General features: G+C 41.2%; 2 protein-coding genes across 6 annotated transcripts in view; one reads left to right on the forward strand and one right to left on the reverse strand.

The window, feature by feature from the left end:
- The window catches only part of LOC121190350 (phosphatidylinositol-binding clathrin assembly protein-like), a 19,013-nt gene continuing 1,862 nt past the window's right edge, over positions 1–17,151 (forward strand). Inside the window, exons 1-15 of the mRNA XM_041051003.1 lie at positions 1–130; positions 7,357–7,499; positions 9,359–9,434; positions 9,831–9,933; positions 10,420–10,513; positions 10,630–10,741; positions 11,268–11,374; positions 12,742–12,783; positions 14,613–14,698; positions 15,119–15,221; positions 15,690–15,823; positions 16,120–16,217; positions 16,430–16,543; positions 16,655–16,685; positions 16,798–16,939. Coding sequence (XP_040906937.1) covers positions 1–130; positions 7,357–7,499; positions 9,359–9,434; positions 9,831–9,933; positions 10,420–10,513; positions 10,630–10,741; positions 11,268–11,374; positions 12,742–12,783; positions 14,613–14,698; positions 15,119–15,221; positions 15,690–15,823; positions 16,120–16,217; positions 16,430–16,543; positions 16,655–16,685; positions 16,798–16,939 — 1,515 coding nt within the window. The remainder of the gene's footprint in view (positions 131–7,356; positions 7,500–9,358; positions 9,435–9,830; positions 9,934–10,419; positions 10,514–10,629; positions 10,742–11,267; positions 11,375–12,741; positions 12,784–14,612; positions 14,699–15,118; positions 15,222–15,689; positions 15,824–16,119; positions 16,218–16,429; positions 16,544–16,654; positions 16,686–16,797; positions 16,940–17,151) is intronic.
- LOC121190349 (RNA-binding protein 4-like) overlaps positions 15,113–17,151 on the reverse strand; it is a 16,702-nt gene continuing 14,663 nt past the window's right edge. Inside the window, exons 11-12 of one of the 5 annotated variants that reach the window (XR_005894978.1) lie at positions 15,802–15,853; positions 15,286–15,483 (exon numbers count right to left, since the gene is read on the reverse strand). The gene's annotated coding sequence lies outside the window, so the exon portion shown is untranslated. Of the gene's footprint in view, positions 15,207–15,285; positions 15,484–15,530; positions 15,854–17,151 lie in introns of those variants that run through there. The other 4 variants (XR_005894976.1, XR_005894973.1, XR_005894975.1 and 1 more) reach the window with 4 other exon arrangements.

The raw sequence follows: 17,151 nt of genomic DNA on the forward strand, positions 1-17,151 counted from the left end.
ATGTCGGGACAGTCTTTGACGGACCGGATCGCCGCCGCGCAGCACAGCATGACCGGGTCTGCCATCAGCAAAGCCGTCTGCAAGGCCACGACGCATGAAGTCAGCGGACCCAAGAAGAAACACCTTGACTGTAGGTTAAGCATACCATCACTGCTTACGGTATAGATAGCCTGCATGCATGCATCAAGCCACCAGCATCTCTCCTCACAAAGGATAGCTTGTATAAACAGCATCTATTATGCTTCTCCCCTTCTCTCATCCGGCCCGGTTATGTTTGCAGCCTCTTTAATTAGGCACCATTACATTCCCCTAGATTCAAATGTGATTTACGCCGCAAAGCACACACCACAATGTATCTGCCCATTAATGCAAGCAGTAAATTTTAATATAAGGCGAGGGGCAAACAGCCAGGCACTATCTGTGCATGTCATTCAGGGGAAATAGGCCACTCTGGTATAGGCTAATCATATTGCAACCAGCCGCTTTACAGTGTAGGCCTATCCATTATTAACGCCACTATCAGCAGCAGCAGCACTATTATCCTCTGGAGACACTTCATACAGAATGTGCATCATTCGTGCAGCATCACTTCAACATTTTCTCTTCATTTCTAGAACCTCACGTTCAAGTTCAATGTCATGTCTTCTGGTGCATTATTATCATTAATGAATGTGTTACTGCTGTCAGGAGGTGCAGGAGGCAGGGAGTCAGTGAGTAGCCTATACTGTGTGTACTGTAGCTCTGCTGGTGGGTGTTACAATGAGGCCTTCTTTCTTTTTTTATTTGGTGTCAGTAGAGATTCTTTATCTCCACGTTCTGCTAATTACCTGCAGCAATTATGTACATAGGGAGAAAGAGGATTCCTCACATGCAGATTTTACCAGTGATTATTAGGTTAGGTGGCTTTTCTACCTCACTATAATTACTTGACATGATCGATAGAGAGCACGGATAATCAATGTTGCTGCCAGTCAGGCTCACAGGCAGTCAGTGCAGACAGACAGACAGACGGGCAAATAACAAGCCGGCTAATCAAGAGGAAACGTGGATAAATCAGCCCGAGAGAAACAACAAGGCAGGTAGCCAAACAGCCTTAGAGTCAGTCATCCAGCCACACACCCAGCCAGTCAGCCGGCAAGTTTGGCAGTGTATTAGTCAGTTATGTCCACAGCAGAGGTGACACTGGGAATTCTGGGCTCCCTCACAAGATGTGCCACTGGGCGCTTAAACACAATGCATCTAAATCAGGGCTGTATCACTTTGCCGGACTAAAAAGGCAGCTAAAGCAAAAAAAAAAAAAAAAGGGGGGGGGTGTTCTAAAAGGTTCAGAAGCAAGTTTGTATGTGCATTTACGAGAAAAAGGCCCTTTAGTGTCTCCTGAATTGCAATACTGGGTAATTACTGCTGCTGTGATTTCACAGAAATCTCCTTATCTGGATGGTGACCACCACTAAAGGCTAATTATTGAGGTTTTCAACAGTGTTACTGCTGTAGGCACTTGTGAGGCTCGTGTTTTACATTTTGGCTGTTGCTCCAGCCGCAGCAGGAACAGTCTGAAAACCCCTGATACAGACGGAAACTGGAGGATTTCTAGAGTACACTGACTATTGACTTAACTCCTTAAGAAAATCAAATAAAGTATTGGTGAGGGTGCTAAAGATGGATAACAATAATTGGATAAAGTGCATAAAGACACTGGTGCCATTATTGGTTTATTACTGTGCAAAGCCGCAGTTTTATAAGAGCATATTACCCCTGCAGTTATTAAACGGGAGAAGGTCGTCCACCTTTCTCACCCACCGTGAGTCAGAGTCTCTCAGAAACTAGTGAATGCCACTCAACTCAAGGGTGAGAGCAGATGTTCTGAAAATAGAACCGAAGCATTTACATGACAAATTTACATCTGACAAATGGGTGATAAAACAGTTTATACCACCCCTGTCAAGGACAGTGACATTCCTCTCAGAATGGATCCGTTTGTTCTGGTTAGTGTTAGGGTTAGGGCTTTTTTTTTGTTCTGATCCAGCTCTTATTCTAATCATTTGTGGAATGAAAAGCTCCATGCCAAAGGAGAAACTGTAGGCTTGGCTCAATTCACCCCCCTGGAAGCTTGAATTGAATTTTTAGTTGAATGAGTGTTTTGTACTTGAGCCACTCAGATGCAGCTGTTCTAATAGACACAGCTAGCTTCCACAATAAAACACTTTCTATTTCCTGTTAGAGGGGCTCTCCTCTCTATCCAGGACATGATATAACACACTTCTCTCTCTGGCATTTACTGAGAGTAGAGACAGCACTTTTCAGGTCAGGGAAGGGTGCAGGAAGAAAGTTTGTTATCAGGAGGACAGTGGCTCTAATCCCTCGACTATCTGGGAGGACCTTGGTGAGGAAGTGCATAAAGCATGCAAAGAAAAGGCAATGATCTCTTCTGCTCTCAGGAGCTCCCTATGAGTCAGCTGTACAAGAGTGTGGGTCAGTGTCAAGTCTGAGAGTTCAGATCTGTGTGACCCACACTCTCTTTGTGCAGCTCACTCAGACCACCATTGGATTTGAGCCTTTTCTTTTTTTATTGAACTTGCTTGTTTAAATAGTGTCATAAAAAGTGCAGGCAAATGGAACAAAACCAAAGTGAAACCAGAACTTCAGGGTTCTGTTCCAGAAGTAAGAAAAACCTTATTCAAAATATCACTGAGATTTGTGATAACATGAGTATCAAAAACTCATGTTTTGGAACAAAGCTTTTCTCAGCAGCATGTGGTGTGGCTCACTTCCTATGTTTGATAACGGCTGTCATTTATTTCATATTTCTGACTTTAGCAACATTTAATGAATGCCATTACCCATGAGCCTGAGGCTCGACAGAAGAGACGAGTCCACGAGCGAGTCAACGGGCTGATGTTGTGACGTTTAGCTTAGGGCTTTTGGGAAATGGTGTTTGTTAAATGTTGCTAAAAACCAGAAATATTAAATAAACAATGATGTTAGAGCTACTTTCTTGATTTCACATTTGAAGTGAGCCACATCACAGTGTTAAGAAACACTCTTTTCCTAGACTGGATTGTTAGTTATTAGTATAGTCAACTGTCAAACATCATCATGAGTTTGAAGGAGATTTTCTTACTGGTGGAACAGAACTTGGAAGATCCGTTTAGATCAGAGAGAGGGTGTGCCTGAGCGGTAATTCTGGATTGGTTTACCTAATCTGAAAGGTTTGATAAATACAGACAACATTTCAATAACCTTTAAAATATACTCAACTTGTTATTGATCCATCCTTACGAGGCACAGTGGAAAGAAAAGATGAATAGCTGTGCCATTTCTCCAAATACAATAGATGATAAATCAAATGCAATGCTGGTTATTGAAGCTGTTCAGAGTGAAAAAAACCTGGTCTCATCGGCATGTGTTTTTTTCCCCCATAGTGTCATGACCTTGACAGACTGGTTGGTGACATAAATGGCCATTGCTGATTATTTACTACCTATAGAAAATGATGAGCATGACACACGGATGAAATGGGATTTCACTTTCACTAGCCAATATTCTGCATGGCTGAGATAGTAGACAGTGGCAGTAGAAACCAGATTTATCAGATATAGAACAGTAATCAGGCCATAAATGAATGGCCTCCTGCCCTGAAAACACAAGTCTGTTGTGTTATTCAGGACATGGTTACTTTGGTTGTGTGTCATGGCTGCAGTAGCCATGCATTGTTGATGTTTGCAAAAGCAACAAAAGGTGCAGATAATAATCCCAAGCCTTTTGCTCCTTGGCAGCCACATTTATGGCCTGTCTGTCAAACTGAGTAAAAGAGGACAGTAAGACGAAGTTGAAATGACTCACAGGCGGACCGATGTGACGTCACAAACACACAAAATGAATAAGCATGAATGAATAACCCTAGACATTTACTGTATGTGACAGTATAATGACCCAACCTTGCGATTCTGTTTCAGGTCCTGAAAATTACCCACTTTATCTAAAGCCAAGGCTTTAAATGATCTTGAATAGAGTTTTTATAGCATTTTACAGTAAGTCTCTTTATGAGGAAAAATCCCTCCAGTCACACATACTTTAAAACACCGGCCTTATATTTTATCCTAACTAGCTTTACAAATGTCTTGAATTTCACTTGATGACACCATGTTGTCATCTCATTATTTGTATAAATGTTTGCACGCTGATGTCCTGAAGCTTATTTGAAATTGTGTTATTGATGTGGACTGCAGCTTATCAATAATCACACTTGGCAATCATACAGTCAATACTTCATTACATCCCTCCAGCTATCTACACCGTCACATGTCAAAGAATAAATCCTAGCTAATGTGCTATTACCCAGAGGAAAACACAGAGGTGGATACATCATGGGAATAATTCACTGTAGCAGCTCTATTATTTGGGTGCAGTTGTATTCAAAAAGAGCATATTATCACACATACAGTGAACTTATTAGCAAACTGCAGCTTAATTAAACATCCAACAGTTACACAGCAACATTATCATTCATTGGGAGTCATATTATTGGCCACTTGATGAATATAAGTCTAATATTCGCTTTCTTTTAGCTCTGTTTTTGGTCTCAACCAACTCCTGAGTGAAATACCTGGATTTTTATCAGCTAAATGTTACACTTTATTCACCAACTAGTTGCTAACTTTGTCTGTCTGCCATGTGGTGCTGGGTAGGTAGTGTACAGTGGGTTTTTTAGAAGCTTTCTCACTGAAAACATCTGCCTGCTGAGACCCAAAATGTTGCTATGAAAACGGCAACACACCAAAGCAAAATTTTGTAAAGTATTTAGGATTCTTCCTCTGGCAACCATGAATGCCAACTGTACAAAATTTCATAGCAATCCACCCTGTAGTTGTGGAGATATTTCAGTCTGGACCAAAGTGGTGGACCGACACTCTCATCCATAGAGCCATGACACCAGCATGGCGAAAAAGTGTGTTTGTGTGTGTTCACTTTTGATAGGAAACATTAATTAGTTGGAATCAATATGGACCCATTAATTACTGGGCCAGAAGGAAATTCACAAACAACTCATTAACAATGACTGAACACCACCATTACCACATATGATCGTGATATTAATGCCTCAAGATTTAATTAGGAGAAGGGAAAAATTCCTCAGAGTAAAAATAAAAATACATACAGAGGTGATTCAGGGGTTAATCAGGTGTAAATTTGCTTTATAGTGATGTCAGTCAATAAATATCAATTTTGATGTTAGCATTGCTCTTTATGGATATTCAGTCAAAATGTTCTTGTTTGGGAATCATTTCGATGGGTGTGTACATTGTTTTCTGCACTTTTCACTTTCCATTTTCAGATATTGGACGTTACACAGACCCTTGATTAATATTTGGCCTTAAATCAGTGGAACAACTGTGCAAGTCTGACATTCTGACTGCAGTGATAATTCATGGCAGTCAAAGCTGGATGGATCGATGAAGACTATAATCAATATTCTTGCAGTTATTACCGGCTGTGTGTTTGCCACTGAGGGTTTCACACTCAAATATAACATAAAGATGAACAAGATTGAGACATTAACTGTGGTGAATTGCTGGTGCTCGGATGCCTTTTGACATTCACTAAACATTTACCTGTGGTATCAGCTGGGACTCTTTGGCGTTCGGCATTCAGTGGGCGCAGAAAACATCACACGGCTTTCAAATAAACCCTGATAACGTCTGATCCTGTGAAAGAAACAGGCCGAGAATTTACATCTGAAAGAAGTTTTCTCTCTGTAACTGCACACGAATTCTCTCTCTGTCTGTATTTGAACACATGTTCACTTCCTCCCACACATCAGGGGCTTTTTATTTTAGTTCCTTTACTTGTCACTGTATGCTGCTTTTGTTGCTGCTGTGCTGTACTTTACCATCTGTTGACAAATTTAAGTAAAATTGCTTCTTGCAATTCACTTATTTTCTTTTTTCATCTGATCTGATCAAATTTGAGCTTAGTCATTTTGTCACTTTCTTCCAATGTTCCTTCACAAAATTAGATATGTGTTTTATACCAATGCTAGCTAAGATCCTGTTCCTGGCTGGGTCTTAAATTATCTGCACAATCTCAGTTTTGACAACACTACAGAGAACATTGGGCTCATTAACCTAAACAGGGATTTTCAGAGCAAAATAGTGAGATAAATGTAATTGGTTCATCCAGGAAAAGAACGTGAACTCGCTGTACCTTTACTTTTTGAATCATAGCAGAATAATTTCACGTTTATGGATTTGCAGAATATGCAGTATGCAGTATAACAAAAGGGCTCATAGGAAGAAGCACAGTTGTGCCATTTAAAGCTTGGTTCTTTTTCTAGAAGTCAGTAAATCTTGGAGATTAAACAGACGCCGAACATACTTCACATTTTGATCTTTAGCCAAAATCCTTATGGAATTTAGGGCATTGTTACCATAATCTGGCCCATTTGTACATTTACTGCTGAATTCTATATCACCTATCACCTATATTTAACTATTTTGGGGGGATATTGTTGTAAATATAAAACTGGAACTGGAATTTATTTCTCTGGCTTTAAAAGAAATTATCCTTTTATCTGTGTTTTTCATTCAAAAACAGCCCGCGCACACACGCACGCACGCACGCATACACACACACACTTTGAGTCTGCCATTTGTCGGACCTTTGAATCCAACACAGCGGACCACTGAGCTATTTTCCTTTTGAAACGTGTTCCACATTTGCTTTGAGCAGGCAATTTACACTCTACATTTGAGCCTCAGTGGGTAAACGTCGGGGTCAAGTCAGTTTTAGTCCATCACTACCCACAGAAATGGTCTGGAGGAAAATTCAGATTCATTATTCATCATCAGCCTATTTATCTGACGGTTTCTTTTAAAAATTATGCATCCCTCGAGTTGATTGTGCTGGAATAGGATTGACCTTGTAATGTAACTTTCCATGCTCTGAGCTGATATTTTGTTGACATTTTGGTGGAGAAGGTAAGTTGCACTGTTAAATTACAGCCAGGAAATGGATTTTTTGAGACAGTGGCCCTGGTTCTGATTCATCTGTCTATACAGTCTCTGCCATTAAATGATCATTTGTTCATTGATTCGCATGCTGATATTGAGTGAGTCAAAATTAATGCGCCATGCGTCATTCATTGATTTAGGAGCTCTCTAAGCTTGTAAATTACGATTTTGGCATGTAGCTGGTGCTTTTATTCATAATCTCTTACCATAAGTTAACAAGCAGAGTTTGAGTTTAAGGACAATGTGGTAAAACCGGCAACTTTACAACTGATCTCGCCCTTGTCTATAATCCTTGCTCTACAGTCTAGACTTGTTCATGCTGTTTTGTTTTTTTTTTGTCCTCCAGACCTGATCCACTGCACCAATGAAATGAACGTCAGCATCCCCCACCTGGCCGACACACTGCTGGAGCGTACAGCCAGCAACAGCTGGATAGTGGTTTTCAAAGCACTCATCACCACACACCACCTCATGATGTACGGCAACGAGGTGAGCTGAACACTCAGATACGTAGAAGCCCAGCGAGAGCAAATATACCAGTTTTTTCAAATTCTGTTTTCTCGGAATCGCAAGAAAATAATTTGGCATCTGGACCTGGAGAGCTTGTTTTCATGTGATCAAAACAGCCTCAAAACAATCTCTTTAAACCATTTTTTGTAGCTTTTTTGAGGTCTCAAAAGCAGTCACAGCAATAAAAAAACGAGAAATAATTACAGGCATGTTCCCTCAGGTCTCACAGTTAAACGAGCAAATAAAGTGAGTTTAAGTCATACAAATATTGCCTCAGAGGAAAGAGGCAAAATATTTATTAGATTATTAATCAATTAGTTGATGGACTGAAAACTAATCAACAATATTTTAGGCAATCTATTAATGATTTGAGTCATTTATAAAGAAAAATGCCAAATGTCTGCCAAAATGCCAAAGACTGGTCAGACGGTGATGGGAATTTTTCACAATTCCTCTTCCTTTAATTATTTTATAAACCAAATATTTTATCTATTAATGGTGAAAATAGTCAACAGATTGATCAATGACATAATAATTGCTAGTTGCATCCCTATACTAGATGGCAAATCACCATTTATACAGTGCACACATGAAATGGAGTCAATGAGACGGTGAAACAAAGACATATCCTGGACAATCTAATGCTGTCTGCGCCTCTGTCTCCACACACACACGGACACAGAGGCACAGAGAGAGGCAGACGTGGACGTTTGCCAGTCGTCTAGCTCAATCTGACATTTTACTCACCAGGTTGTGGCAATTTCTCTCCAACTCTTGCAGTGAGTTTCTTTGAAGCCCTATCTTCCGTGTGTCCAACAAGGACTGATGAAGTATCCTGCTGACATTTCAATGGCCAGTGTGGCAAATTGCCTCACTCCACTGCTCGCACTACAAGAGCAACAACCAAAACATCAAACATGTTAAATGATGAGCGTCTCAGACTAGAAAGAGAGGCTGTGGCAGCGATTACTGTGGGCATGACGACCCAATCAAAGTATGTGGACAACAAAGCTTTTAGTGGCACAAATAGTGACATGGCGTTTTGAAAATTTGTCAGGGATGTCTAAACTGGCTTTGTGCCTGATCTGGCATTTTGCACCTGATCTGAGACAAATTGTGTAGTTTAAAGCACCATGACTTGGCATCTTTATTTCCTTATTGTGATTTGTTTCCTTTTAAAACAGGATGCTGAAATGGGATTACTGACTATTCTAAGCCAATGGGATATCAGTCAAAGTTAAGACAGACTTGTTGACTTGATAGACAGGGCATATTATATCCTTATTGGTTAGATTTTTAAAAAATATTTGGACACAATGAACTAAAGCTGACCTGGAGAGTAAGCCCTCAATATTAAAATGAGGTATGTGTGTGCTGGTTGACCTGTTGCAACCTGGCAACCAAACAAAAACATGTTACAGATGAACACTGACAAGTTAGGGCAAAGACAGAGAAAGATACACCCATTTTGTGATAACAGTGAAGGATTGTTGTAAAACAATGTACAAGCAAACTAGCCGTTCTTTGGCTGCTGCATTATCAGTATTGGGGGCATTTGATTTTCTGTGATCACAGCACGTGATTTGCTGTTTTAACTCCACTTAAGCCACCTGTGTGAAGCCCAGTTTTCTCGGAAGCCAGAGCATCCCTTTCATTACTTTAAGTCAACAAACTCTCTGTAACACACGTGTAAAGCTGCAAGTCTACAAATGAACTCCTCACTTTGCGTGGCATACACACTGCCAGTGTGTCTGTGTGGACATTACCATGTTGTTGTCATGGAGCAGTAACAGATAAGACCCTAACTCTTCCCTCTGTTCTCTTCTTTTCAACATCAGAGATTGATGCAGTACCTTGCCTCCAGAAACACGCTCTTCAACCTCAACAACTTTCTTGATAAGGCTGCACTACAAGGTGATTTAATGCCATTTGGCTCTTTGTGAACTCAGCAGTGCTGTACGTCTAACAAAATGACTTTATGTCAGACTCTCCCTGGCTCTGTAACACTATCAATAAGCCTATTTCAAGGGAAAGCCACAGTCCAGGATTGCAGAGCTAAAAACAAATGTGCTCTTTCTTCGTTACAATTAGTTGCTGAAAATGGAAAAATCATACGAAGTAATGAAATATAAATATATTCATCTCGAGGTGATGTGGTGCAAGTTCCGGTTTGACACATTGGGAAAAGTAGATTGCCCATAAAGAAGTTAGTACACTTCATATGAGAAGGATTATGGTTTCTTAACTGGATTTGAATATAGGTCAAAGTGATCAGTCTCTAACCGCAGTGCCCCCTCTCTGCCCACCCAGGGTATAACATGTCAACGTTCATCAGACGCTACAGCCGCTACCTGAATGAAAAAGCCATGTCTTACAGACTAGCAGCGGTGGACTTCACCAAGATGAAACGAGGGTAACAAACACATACACACTGCTGACATACATGTCGCATATACATTAAGGCGAAAAAGATGTGAACATTATTTTTCGCTCTTCTACCGATGACAGTTGGAACAACTGCATTTTTATGTTTATGCTCTACTTCAGCTATGTAATGAACAGATTTAGTTTAAAGTAGAATTTTTCCTTGAAGTGAGCCTGTTTAACTTTTGCTGAACAGCAGCCAATATGGCCACAAGTGGCAGTTAAGGGATAATGGTAAATGCTTAAAAATGCTAATGTATAGTGTTACATTAGCACCAGTACACTCCAGAGCAAATACGTTTCTAGTGGAAAAAGCCCTGAGTGTGTTTTATTTGTAGGAGGAGGAATGTGTTATTATTTCTTTCAAAAGTTACATAATCTTACTCAAAACTGTTTAAATCTCTATTTCTGTGTTATTTCCTCACCCTCGTGGTTTTGAAGGCTTTTGCGTTTGTCTTTTCTCGTGTGTTACCAGGGCTGATGGTGTGATGCGCACCATGAACACAGAGAAGCTGATTAAGACTCTGCCTGTCATTCAGAACCAGCTGGATGCACTGCTGGATTTCCAGGTAAATGTGTGTCTCAAACGCACAAAACCTGTATCTAAAAGACCACTTCGGTCACCGAAATATCTCGACCTGATCTCAGACAGCATTTTCTTTCCTTCTCTCTGTCTTTCCTCCAGCCTAACTCCAACGAGCTGACCAATGGAGTGATCAACACAGCTTTCATGTTGCTCTTTAAAGACTCCATACGGTTGTTTGCTGCTTACAATGAAGGGGTTATCAACATGCTGGGTAAACCATCCATATACCAGAACTCATCGCCGTTGAGGCCATGTTGTATTCAGGAATTAATATTCCTCTGATGTTGAGATCACAAGACTGGGACTCCACTCAATCCTTCTTTAGGGGGAAATCAATTTTTCCTTCTACTGTCTCTCAAAGTTCAATTAAAGGCTATAAAGATCACCTTCTTTTCTCCCATTAATTATTAAGCCAGTGAGGAGGAACAGACTATCAGAGTCTTTGCTGTGAAGTTCATTAAATGACTCATTACTTAACTGACCCGATCTATATAGTGACTTGGAGTCTATGCAGAATTTATTTTATCGCCAGACGGCCAGGCATATGAGGACAAATCAGTACCAGGTTGATGTTTTTAGCAGTTTCTTTTGACTGTATACACTTTTTAACACTATCAACTAGCATCCCAGTCAGTCAAGTATTTGTTGCCAATGAACAAGTCAAAGTGTACCATTCCCTCTTTTTTAGTGAACACGTAGTTATGCTCATATGCTTATTATGGTCTTCTGATACACAGAGAAATACTTTGACATGAAGAAGAACCAGTGCAAAGAAGCTTTGGAGATCTACAAGACCTTCCTCAACAGGATGACCAAACTGTCCGAATTTCTCAAAGTGGCAGAGGTAATGTCTGTTCGTCCAGCTGGTCCTCCTCCTCTGAGGAGCAGGAGGAGGAAACTCAGAGGGCAGGAATATCTGTCTGGAGCAAAACTCAACGGCCTCCCCTCCTCTTGTTAATGTATAAATATCTAAATGTCTTGTTCTTATGTTTTTTATTTAACTTGCAGCAAAAATCCACTTGAACCTGTTGAGATTTGCCCCAGACCTCTGTTACCCTTGGGATCTGATTTGCGGTCAATAGTTTCAAACCCAAAACTGACCGCAGATCAGCGTCCAGGGGTTTCTTCTCCCTAATCTTTCAAGTCTATATTTTGTTGTTTTTTTTTGCATCTAGATTTTCTCCTGTTTCTGTCCTTCTCTTGCCCTGACCTGGGGAGGGGTTTACTCCAAGACAGTGATTAATGGCTGAGTTTTAGCCTATCAGAGAGCCACTCATGTAGCGCTTCCAGTTGAGGGACCCCTCGCGTGCTGCCTGTTCACATGCCTGCACTGCATGCCCAAGCAAGCTCTTCTATTACTATCTCTGTCTCCTCTTCCTCATATTTTATTTCCTTCCTTTTCTTAATGAAATATAAATTTCTCTTCATAATGGCTGTTATCCAATTAACAGTTGCAGTCCTTGGTAGGCTTCACACTGAATATCAACAGTTTTATCCACTGCGTAGCTTTTTCCCTTGCGCCATCTTCAAAGGCTTTCTCGCTCTGCTTGGTTTCGTTCCCATTTGGAAGAAGGTTTGGGGTGCAGCCACTCGATCCAAAGAAAAAAAAAACAACAGACTAACGTTGACTTTAAGGACCCATTCATTTTACCTGTCTAACAAAATGTGTGTTTGTCTGTTTGTGTGTCATCTGTGTCCCTCCCTTCTCTTTCTGTTCAAAGTCAACATTAGTTGAGTGTCTTCCTTTTGGATGTGTCTTACCTCGCACAGTCATGTGACCTGTTGTCTGCCCTCTCTGCCCTGCCTGTTCAATCAGTCGGTGTGCTCAGCATTCATTTCAAACCAGTCTCCAGATCTCAGTGTGTGTGCCCGTGTACTTTATAAGTGTGTGTGCGTGTACATATACTGTATATATAGGTGTTTGTATGCGTGTGCATGTGCCCTCCTCCCTTCTTCCTATGTTGTCTTTTCTTTGTTTTCCTTTCCAGCCACTGCATGAATTAATGAATGCTTGGGTTTGATTCTTCTTTCTCCCTCCTCCTCCTCCTCCTCCTCCTCCTCTCTCTCCTTCACACGCCTCTTCCCTTTTTTTTTTACTCTGTGGTCTGTTGGGTTTTTTGGTTTACTCCTTGTTTTATTATTACATTGGGTTTATTTTTATTTTGCCTCCCTCCTCCCTTCCCTACCCCTCCCTCCTTTTTTGTGACACAGCGAGTTGGGATAGATCAGGGCGACAGCCCCGATCTCACACAGGTCAGTCTACATCTCATCTCAATCAGTCAATCAACCAGTCAGTCAACCAGTATATAAATCCGTTCAAGTCAATCCCATAATGCTTCATTCTAAGCGCTCCCGTTCCCTACTCACCCTACAGACCTGCCCACACTGCAGCTGCCCCGTCCTCCTCCTCTCTTCTTCACTCTCCTTAACTCCTCCACTTTTTCTCCTCTTCTGTCTGAACAGAGTTTAGAATAGAGAGGAAAACACAATTAAAGACCTGCAAATAGCCTTGAAGCATTTTTGTTTTAAGCATTAGTGCAGGAATTAAATTTTTTTTTCTTATCCGAATCTCTGCAGAACAAATTTAACTCTGAGGTAGGATTTTAAGATTTTGAAAGCAGCATTTATGCAGCTGACCAAAGTTTTGAGTCTCTTGCATATTTCTATTTTAGATGTCCATAACTGGGGCTTAGTGCCTGTCTGAATTTTTCCAGCAGTCTTTCTGGCATTTTCCCAGTGTAAATATCAAGGCTTGTCTCTTGATTCAAAGGCTTATCATACAAATAAGTCAGCACAGCTTCTTGAAATAGGTTTTTTTTGCCCACATGAGCAGTGTTCAAATCATTTTCCTGAAAAGATTATGTCCCTTTGCATTAGCTGTGGGGAGAGCAGCGAATGGTTTTTATTAAATAGGTTTCTGCAAATATGACTTGGATAGGTGTACATAATGCCATCATAAGTACTGCATATCATGCTAAAGGCCTCAAATGCAACCTATGCTCTTTACTGGACAAATAATTGGATGTTTACAATATCACAACATAGGTAAAAAAAAAAATGAGGGCTGACTTTTTAAAATTGATGTCATGTTTGTAGTGCTTATGAAGACCTTATATGCCCTTATTCAACAACATAGTGACCCATGCCTATACTGAGCTCTAGATATGTGTCTGTTTTACTTTTAAACTTTTAGCATATTCTAGATTTCTCTGAAGAAGGATATCCAGAATTCGCATTATACTCTCTTTCCCCCTTAAAATAAGTATATGAGAAATCTTTTCTTTGCTTGTTGTGTTTGCATTGTGTTCTCTGACGCTGAAATGTGAGGCTCTGGGTGAAAACCGTGGTATCACATGTTGTCAAAATGAAACCATCCATCCTTTTTTTTGTTTTCCAATAAAGAGTGCTGGCCAGCTGCTCAATGTGTATACCTGGTTTTTCACCAGACGTTTACATTTCACTGAGTTAACTTCCTTGGCTTCCAGAGGGAAAAAAATTACGGTACTCAGCTCCTTTGTTTTGTTGCTGCCTAATTTCCTGACTAAATCAAATGAATGCTACGTTAATCTGACTATTAACCTAAAGTGGAATCCACGGGTTAACTCTTAGTTTTTGGATTGTGATTTTCTTTATGTGTATGCGTGTGTGTTATGAGAGCGTTTGTGCACTGCTGGCGTCTGCATGGGCTCGTTAGATGGTTCAGAGATGTGTTTGTTGTGTTTCTCCTCTGGAGCCCTGCAGCAACGATGCTCTAATCTGTCCTGACCTGTCAGTCCGGCTGTGGACTCGCTTGCATGATCCAGGGCTAATGTGTGCATGCTGGTCAACCAAACCTGATGAAACCAAATGCAAAAAAAAAAAAAAAATGTACAAAGAGCTGTCATAGAATAGATAACGAATCTGAAGGTGATGTCTTACTTGCTGCTGCTTTGTGTGTGTGCGTATCTAAGTGTGCGAGATAAAATGAGGAGGTGACGAGAGGGGAGTGAGAGAGAAAGCAGTGTGTCCCCCTTTGTCTGCTTGGCCGTACTTCTAATACTACCCCCTCACCCTCCCACCCCTTTACCCCCCCTCCTCCTCAGGCTCCCAGCTCGCTCCTGGAGGCTCTGGAGCAGCATCTAGCCTCCCTGGAGGGCAGGAAGCTCAAGGACCTCTCCACGGCCAGCAGGTACAATCATATTAGAAACAGGCTCCTCAGATCTGCTGCACCAGCCACTTAATACAACTGTTTTTTTTTCTGCTCTTAATAATAATATTAATATAGTAGCAGTGGCACTAGTAGTGCCACTGCTACTGCTAGTGTAGTGACATTTCATTTAAAACTAAACAAATCAACCTCATGTTGGTGCTAGAGGTCAGGTCAGGGCATCACCAAAATTAGGCTTCATCATCAGGAAACCATGAACGTTTATTCAAAATTTCAAGGCATCTAATACATTAGATACATTTCAGAGAGTTGCAGAGAACTATAAAGTGCAACTCAATAAAAATAACAAAGACAAACAAAACAAAGCAATATAGTAACTGTAAAAAATTCTGCAAGCTTTGCAAAAAAGTATGTGTGTGTGTTTTTGTGTCTTACCCTAAGATCCAGCACCTTGTCCAGTGCAGTGTCCTCTCTCTCCAGCACTGGGATCTCTCTCAGCCGTATGGACGATAAGACAGAGGACAACAGACTGCAGCAACACAAGGCGAGACATTTGCAAAACACATTTATACATTTAAAGATGTCAGAACATCCATACACATACAACGTAGATGGTCGTAGACAGCTGATACATATAAACGATACTGGACTGAATGAAATTTGCTTAGCTTGTGTGAACTGCATACACAACTGCAACCTTTAGTCTTTTCCACTCTGTCACTGAAGTTGAATGGACAAGTGCATTAATCCTGCAGTACAATAAAATACAGCGTCCGTCTCTGGCTGCGGGCCCTCAGCGTACAGAGCTGCACAGAGAATAGAAATAAACTCACAATCTAAAAACCTTCTCCAGTGTATTTTTCATTTAAATAAAGAAGCATCAAGGACAGTTCATTTAAAAAAAAGCACATGGAAGGGAAATATTTATAATAGCTACACTATTTGATATGAGATAGCTGGAGATAGCTGGTTCGACAGGCACAGCCATTTTCTGTTGATGTTTTCCATGCAGGAGGACGGTCATAAGGTGATAGACATTCAGACACCCAATGCGTCACCCAGCACCCAGTCAGTGGGCAGTGCCAACAGTAGTGGAGGGGCCACGGATCTCTTCTCCAACTCACCCATCGTCCCCGTCAACAGCCAGTGAGTCTGTAGTCCCATGCAGTGCAAACACTGAGAAAGATGTGTGAAAGAGCAAGTCTTACTGTGAATTGTAGAAAGACTCAGTGTGAAGAGTTTGTTTTTATTAGTTTTTCTTGTTTTCTGCTTTGTCCATGAACAGCAGCCTTCAGTTTGTTGTTTCTCACAGTTCTTCAACAGGAGACCTTTTGCCTGTCTGCCACTGTAAATTAGATTTTTTCAAATGTACTTTTCTGGTTACATAAAAATGAAATAAGAAACGCTCTCCTGTGCTCTCCCCTCCGTTTTCCTTCCTGCAGTGTGCCAAACCTGACCAGTGAGCTGTTCACCCTGCAGCCAAACTTCACCCCCATCCAGACCACACACACTGTGCCCAACAATAACAATGCCTGGGGAGGTAGGAGTGCACACACAACCAAACACATGCACTCATATAATCATGCAAACATTCAACGAAGCGTGCAAATAAATGCCCATTCGCATACACAAACAAACTCACATTGCATAGAGCTGGATAAGCTGTGATAGTGAAGCCCAGTTGCTTCATGCTCTTGACTCATTTCCCCTCTTTCCTTCTTTCGTGTTACTATGGTAACCTTCGGATGTTAGGTGACCTGCTGAAGCCAGCCCCGCCCACTCAAATTCACAGCCCAGGAGCCCCGTTGCACTCTGGGAAAATGTTGCCCAATGATTTGGACTCCTCATTAGCCAACCTTGTTGGTAGTGAGTACACAGTGTCTCTCTCCAGTGTCTTTCCCTGTTACTCTTCTCTTTCTCTCTGTCGCTATAACTGATGTTATGTTTATTTTCATGTATTTTTTTTCCTTCTCTCAGACCTGCAGTTTGGGGGCACGCCAGCTAAAAAGTGAGTGGGTTTTCCTGAACTCTTAAACTGAGCCATGAGCAAAAGACTGCTGTCTATCCAGTTTTATCACTCCATTATTCATCACCTGTGTGTGTGTGTCCATGTGCATCAGGCCGGAGCTTCAGTGGAGTCAGCTGGTAGAGAAGAAGCCAACAGGAGGCAGTGGCTGGCAGTCAAAGACCATGTGCACCAGCACCAACTGGACTCACACCACCCATCCCATGGCACCTGCACCCATGCCCGTCCCTCAGATGGTAAAGTAAAAGCTATATTCACATGATCATCAAGTTCAGGACAGGTGTTTTCACATGGGTTTAGAAAACTGACACCATAATCATTGGCTCTCCTCCGAAACCTGACCAGAAAACTGCTGATTTGTAGTAAAACTGAGAACACGCCAGCAACACAGTGACTTTTCTGGCAGTTATAAAATAGAAACTTAAAAGTAAAATCAACCTAACATTCA

This window comes from Toxotes jaculatrix, chromosome 12 (genome assembly GCF_017976425.1).
Source record: "Toxotes jaculatrix isolate fToxJac2 chromosome 12, fToxJac2.pri, whole genome shotgun sequence".
In the NCBI taxonomy this organism is placed as follows: Eukaryota; Metazoa; Chordata; class Actinopteri; family Toxotidae; genus Toxotes; species Toxotes jaculatrix.